Raw genomic sequence first — 7,500 nt, forward strand, 5'->3', positions numbered from 1 at the left:
GTGGGGGGGAAGGGAGGGATTGGCAAACGCAGACGGTCCCTCAGGGTCTATGATGAGAGAGAGAGAGAGAGAGAGAGGCTCTTTCACCCTTTTCCCTACCCGTTTGTTTCCATCTTTCTCCTCAGTACCTTAGTCTTGACCACTCCCCCCCCCCCCCCCCCCCCGACCCCCCCCCCGCCCTTCCCTTCGATCACATCCCCCTACCCATCTACTATCCAAGTTCCCTACCATTCTCTGTTATTTTCCCCCCTCCTCTCTCTCCCCCTTTCGCACCCCCCTTTCCATTTCCCTTTCTGTTTCCCCCCCCCCACCCCCCCCCAACCCCTGTTCCTACCCCCGCCTCCTCCTGTCTTCCCATTACCATGGCCTATTTTCCCCCAGAACAGGTTTCAGTCCAATTGGTCATGAGCGCAGTGCATGCATGCTTGCATTATTGCATTCATACTTCCCTGTTCTTATTAAAAGAGAGGAACGTTGCTTTTATGTTATCTTCAAATAACAAACTCGGGTGCAGTTCGTGCGTGTAATCACCCTCATGTAATTTTGAAAATAACGCTGATTACGTCTGGCGTCAAATTGTGTGTCAGATTTATTATCCTGTTCTTTCGTGTAGTTTTGTTAATGACAAGATGAAGTTAAAGTGGTGTTGAGATTCATTTCTAGGCTGATTAGGATGATAATGCATTGATTAACTTGAGATGAATCCTTGGAATAGTATAGTGCTTATTCAGTATCAATTGAACTTGTTTGATTCTTGATCTTGACGTGAAAATTAATCATCAACATAAATCATAACAGGAATGTAAACATTAGGATGTTTAACCTAACATTTATTTGCACTAATCTAGAGAAAGGAGTTTCCCTAAAATATTCAAGTGTCCCTAACGTTACATAATTTCCCATGAGAAAGGAGTTTCCCTAAAATATTCAAGTGTCCCTAACGTTACATAATTTCCCATGAGAAAGGAGTTTCCCTAAAATAGTCAAGTGTCCCTAACGTTACATAATTTCCCATACGAAAGGAGTTTCCCTAAAATCGTCAGTGTCCCTAAAGTAACATATTCCCCATACGAAAGGAGTTCCCTAAAATAATCAAGTGTTCCTAACGTAGTATAATTTCCTATACGGAAGGAGTTCCCATAAAATAGTTCGTGTCTCCAATGTAACTTCCCCCAATTTCTCTCGATTCCCCCAACCTGCTTCACGCAGCTCGAGATCAAGCCGAAGATAATGATAAAGAATTAGGAGAAATCTCTCTCGGCCGCGGCTTCTACTTTCCTCATCGCCGTTGGAGAGACATAGGAATTATCTAGACAATTTTCAGCCAAATCCATCTTGGATATCTTGTCGTGGAATGACGGGACATGTTGGCATAATCTGCCGGACTCTTTCTTAGGCTGCACGCGTTGGGTTTTCAGATTATATATATATATATATATTATATATATATATATATATATATATATATATATATATATATATGTGTGTGTGTGTGTGTGTGTGTGTGTGTGTGTGTGTGTGTAAATGTATACATGAATGTTGATGTATAAGTCTCAAGTTCTTGTCTTTCGTGGTCCGAGCCCATGAGACAACGAAGTTATCAACTAAAAAATTCCCCTTTGTTAACTCACATATATAAAAATATATTATTTCCGAGGTAGAGCGAATTGGATATTAAAGGACAATTGCAGGTTAATGCATATATATATATATATATATATATATATATATATATATATATATATATATATATATATATATATATATATATATATATATATTATATATATATATATATATATAAACATACACACACACACACACACACACACAGCACTTCCAAAATGCTTAAGAGTATTAAAGGAAGATTATCAGTGGGAGTGACCTAATTTGGCTTACCTGTATAAAATACCACCTTTTCTGTAACCTTTCTCATTCATCTACCTGAAGAGGGAGCCAGCAGTCTCTGAAATATAGTATTTTCTCTCTCTATATTTTGGCGTTTTGATGGACTCCTTTTATTTTTTATTTTATATATATGTGTGTGTGTGTGTGTGTGTTGATTTGCTGACTGAATTTCCTGTTCATTTATTAGTTCCTAAAATGACTAATGAACTAATATCATCTCGTGAGGTTACCCATCTGCAGCAACCTACCGGACTACCTGTCCAGGAAATACCTGAGAGCCCCAAAAAGGAACCTTAATTATTTTTGACACCTGTTTTCGCATGAATCTTAAGGGAACAGCCGCACTCGGGCCTTATTTGGCAAACTGCATTTCGACACAAACGACCAATATATTTTTTGACACATTTGTTAAATACTGGGATGATGTTCATGAGCCTCGTTTCTCTTCACGATAGACTGACTTTACTTTGGAATCTTAATCATTTTATTTATTTATTTATTTATAATATTCAATCATTTGTCTTAATTTTGAAACAAATTGGAAGTCTCTAGAACATTATTTAGAATTAACGGTGAATTTTTGAAAATAACATTTTTTACGTCCGCTCGTTACGAATTCGTACATCATTTTGTGATAATATTTTTCCGGTGTTGCTTTTATTGTTTTACAATGTATTATATATCAAAATGATCGCAATTTAGTGTACAATACAACGCAAAAAAAAGTAACTGGTAGCTTTGACCGTTTTCTGCACAGCGTGATTTGAATACAATTATGTATGAATTTTTTTTTTTTTTCGCTACCATATATCTTGGCTTCAGTACACACACTAGGGCACAACTAATCTAAGAACTAACTTTTGTTTTTTATATGAGTGAGTTTATTTTAAAACTGCTTTTTTCGGGATTGTATCTAATATAAATATATTAAGATACAATCCCCAAAAATCATTCTGAAATTATTAATATATACGCTTGGCATCTGATTGATAGACTTGTTTTTTTATGAAACAAACTATTAACATGAGCCATGTTGAATTTAATATACAGGTTTTATATATATATATAATATATATATATATATATATATATATACACCCCTGTATACTAAATTCAACATGGCTCATGTTAATATTTTGTTTCATAAAAAAAACAAGTCTATCAGTCAGATGCCAAGCGTATATATTAATAATTTCAGAATTATTTTTGGGGATTGTATCTTAATATATTTATATTAGATACAATTCCAAAAAAAAAGCAGTTTTAAAATCAACTCACTCATATAAAAAACACAAATGTTCGTTCTTAGATTATTGTGCTCTAGTGTGTGTACTGAAGCCAAGATTTTTATTTATTTGTTTTTATTTGTTTATTTTTTGTATATCCGATCGTAAGATGAAGGTCGTACTATAAATGTCGGTGTCTTCATGCCGAAGTCTTGGAATGATCAGGATTCTCTCTCTCTCTCTCTCTCTCTCTCTCTCTCTCTCTCTCTCTCTCTCTCTCTCTCTCTCTCAAGAACGTGGTACCTCCACACTGCTAAAAGTAAGTTTACGCGTTTGATACAATTCGTACTTATTTATGTTACAATTTTATGTATTTTATATATTTGCATATATTTCATATACAGACTCACAAATTTCAGTGTGCAAACTCACTCTATGGTGTATACTTTCCGATTTTTTTTTCTTAATTCAAAACGCGAATATCGGCTGGAAAAATGCGCAGACAGATAGTTACCTTAACTTTAAGTGATTTCTTTCCATGCACTACTAGGCTGCGGGATTCTCTCCGTGCTTCCGATTTCTTAATCATCCGTCCGTTTATTTATTTCGGATGGACTAAGTAGGGCCAATGGTTAGTCGTTCCTCAGCCTCTGAATTTAAAAAAAAAAAAAAATAATAATAATAATAAATGTATAAGATTTTTAATTATTATGCCAAAAATTCCCCCCTCCCCCTCTAAAAAACTACATAATGATATAAGATTTTTATTATTATGCCAAAATTCCCCCCAACCCTCCCCCTCTAAAAAACTACATAATGATATAAGATTTTTAATTATTATGCCCAAATTCTCTTAAAAAAAAAAAAAACTACATCATGATGTAAGAGATTGTTAATTATTAAGCCAAAATTCCCTATGTCTAAATTGCAGGTATTAAATATTTTTCAAGTGAACCCCTGTCTCTTGTGACGCCAGATCGATGTTCGAGGGAAGGAATCTTCAGGCACACTTGAGAACATCTTAGTCTGAATACCTACTTCTCCACTCTTAAAAGAATAGGCCAACCTTGACCGCCCTCTCTCTCTCTCTCTCTCTCTCTCTCTCGTAATGAAGGCCTTTTTAGATTTTTCTTCGATCCGTCCTCTTCCTCTTATCCTAATCTATTATTTGGTTTGATAATTCGGCATTTTTATTATTGTTAGTAATAAGTTTCTATATTTATATACCACTTATTGAGTATTTTCCTTTTATTTTCAAGCTATAAAAGAACTATACATATATTTAAAAGAAAGCAAAAAATTATTAATAGACAGTTAGCTACTGAAAAAATAGGCAGTTTGATAAGCAACAAATAGCCATGGGAACGGATTTCATTCCTGTTGCAGGTCAGCGTTCTGTCTCAAGCAGGTCTTTCCTGCTACGAACGGTAAGAGCTCCTGTTAATCATCTTAATATAATTAATATTATTAACGTTCCTTAATACTATTAAGTAAATAATGAGATGTTAATTGACCTTATATATATATATATATATATATTTTCATATATATATATATATATATATATATATATAAATTAAGATTCACTATTTCATATAGTTTGGACACTACACCTTCGGTGAGAGAGAGAGAGAGAGAGAGAGAGAGAATTATTTCTTGGCCTTATAACAGTACTGAAGGTTATTGTTATTGTTTGTGTAGATTGTTTCAGTATATCATATTTTCCAAAAACTCTAAACATGATTTTACCTAAGATATTAAATGGGTTTTGATAAATTTTGATGTTATGACAAGATATGTTCTTCAGTACAACCGTTCTAAGTATTATCTTGCAAAGTTTTCGTAATATATTTTTTTGAAATGATAGCTTTCACATTCGCGTTCTGATTTCCTTCCATCCACTTGACCCGATTTTTTCCCCACCCGATTTAAGACGCTTCTCGACCCCGGTAGCGCAGTCAGCAAATTTGAAATGGATTTCCTAGTTGTTATCAATTTTCATCCTTATATTTTAATTTCAAGAAATTTATGACGAATTTCTTGAAATAATTTAAGGATTCACCCTAGGAAATCCTTTAGCGCGCCAGATGCAGCAGTCGCTACCTAACGAAACGTCAATACATAACGTTTTCCCGCCGAAACAAGAAAACATGAGTCTAGCTTTCGCTTTGGTACATCTCCGTCTGCACATTGACCCCGTATGTCCATCGAGGTTTCTATCTCTTCTCGGGTCGAGATGCAAAGGAGCATCTAGGGGAAGGCAGGTAGTGTTTCCTATTGACGGCGGGCTGGGAAATACTGCCATATTAGGTACCAAAGTTGCACAGCAAGAGGGCAAAGACGAGAGAAGGCGGGAGGACTGGATGAAGGAGAGGCTCAGTTCGTTAGCTGCAACCGTCCCGGCCGCTGTGTGTGCAAGCGGTGCAGTATCTAGACCCACTGAGACGCTCTACCAGCACGCACAAAAACACGCATTGTTTTTATTGTTTATAAATTTTATTTTTGATTACTTTTACATTTACTAACACGCTGCCCTCACATTTAACTTACCACTTATCGTGAATTAATCTCAATGTTCTGATTAACTTTTTTTTTTCTCATTTGCGGGAACTTTTGTCGCGTAACACTGTGATAATTTTGGATTGGAATTATTAATGCTTGTGACTCCATTCCGCTGGAAAGGAATAATCATTGCTCTACTAACATCTACTGCCAAACCCACTCTCGAAAATTCAGCGTCATAATGCCTGGGAAAAATAAGGTAAGTATAGGCTAACACTACTAAATTGGAGTGTACGTATATTTAATTATGTTAATTCTCTCTCTCTCTCTCTCTCTCTCTCTCTCTCTCTCTCTCTCACACGCAGTTAAAGGGAAAATTAATAAAGGTGATTGTAAGGGTAACTTGTAATAATTAGGCTTACAAATAATTTTTCAAGGACGTCAAAGACCTGTAAGCAGAAGTGTCCTTAGACCTATGCTCCGTATTTTTCCATCTGTCCATCCGCCTGTGGTGTTTTGGCATGGTAATACTGCGTCCTGGGCTTTAAATAGTAACGCTATGTGTAAGTTTTAGGTAAATAAAAGGATATCTGGGTGTACATTTGCAACTGAAAAGTGTTTTAATAATTTACTGTATACGAATTACACCGTTAATATTCGAAATAGGATATTATTTAAAGCCCGTGGCGCAGTGTTACCATGCGCAAACGTTTACCACAGGCGGATGGACAGATGGAAAAAAATAGAGTATAGTGAAAGCCTATGATTAAATTACCAGATTCTTTATAGTGGATATTGAGGATGTATATGGCTTAGAATCTAACTTGTTGAGTGTGTAGAAGGGTTTTATGTCAATATTTTCAAGGCCGACAAATGAGAGTGTTCAGTGAAAGGACAGGGGATGTAGATGCAAGATTTAAGTGGAGTCAGGAGTGACTGGTGTTTACAGATGATACATCGGTAGTTGGTTACAGTTAGAAGAAATTGCAGAGACTGGTTAAAAAGTGCGCGTAAGTGAATGTTAGACAAAGTAAGGTTAAGGGGGTGTATGTAAGTCTGGAAAATGAGTTCGGGTGCAGTTGTAATACTGGCAGAATACCATACGTCATTGCATAGTATTTCTAACAGAACTGCTGTTTACATGTGTATTACCACCCATTTATTTATGTATTTTGATTTATTTTTTACCTGTATGTATGTGTTATCTTTATTTGTCATCTCCTATGAGTCACTTAGAAGAATTTTGGAAGCCTGCTGTGCAATTTATTAGCCTTTTGGTTCTGACCATTAGTTAATGATAATGCAAAGAAGAAGAAAAGCAGAAAGAAGCGGAATTGAATTATGAACATTTTTATACAAAAAGAAGAAATAAACTGGAACCTGACGATTTTAACTCTCGTTGTTTATGTGCAGGAAGAATGGCTGAAACTGTGACTGTGAAATAGGATGATGTAGAAAGATTATGGATGAGAAATACAAAATTGGTTCGGCGTTTTGAGAAGTTCGTGTGGAGAGAGAGAGAGAGAGAGAGAGAGAGAGAGAGAGAGAGAGAGAGAGAGAGAGAATTTGTAACAGATATATACCTTTTGATAAATGTGTAAAATTGGCATGTATCTTTTGATAAATGTGTAACATTTACCAAGTTACCATTTAAGCTCGGTGTGTATGTGTGTGTATGCGTGTGTGTGTGTGTGTACAGAGAGAGAGAGAGAGAGATATTTGTAACAGATGTACCTTTTGATAAAAGTGTAACATTTACTAAGTTACAAGAGAGAGAGAGAGAGAGAGAGAGAGAGAGAGAGAGAGAGAGAGAGAGAGAGAGAGAGAGATTATTTGTAACAGATTTACATTTTGATAAATGTAT

The 7,500-nt window shown here is 35.6% G+C and overlaps 1 protein-coding gene across 3 annotated transcripts in view; it reads left to right on the plus strand.

The window, feature by feature from the left end:
- LOC135203672 (tubulin alpha chain-like) overlaps window positions 1–7,500 on the plus strand; it is a 147,333-nt gene that overhangs the window by 92,771 nt on the left and 47,062 nt on the right. The window contains exon 1 of one of the 3 annotated variants that reach the window (XM_064233560.1): window positions 5,482–5,895. The exons of the other annotated variants lie outside the window; for them this stretch is intronic. Within the exon in view, the coding sequence (XP_064089630.1) occupies window positions 5,878–5,895 (18 nt within the window). The 5' untranslated portion in view covers window positions 5,482–5,877. Of the gene's footprint in view, window positions 1–5,481; window positions 5,896–7,500 lie in introns of those variants that run through there. 3 annotated transcript variants of the gene reach the window in all.

The sequence above is a fragment of the Macrobrachium nipponense genome, chromosome 36 (genome assembly GCF_015104395.2).
Source record: "Macrobrachium nipponense isolate FS-2020 chromosome 36, ASM1510439v2, whole genome shotgun sequence".
Taxonomy (NCBI): domain Eukaryota; kingdom Metazoa; phylum Arthropoda; class Malacostraca; order Decapoda; family Palaemonidae; genus Macrobrachium; species Macrobrachium nipponense.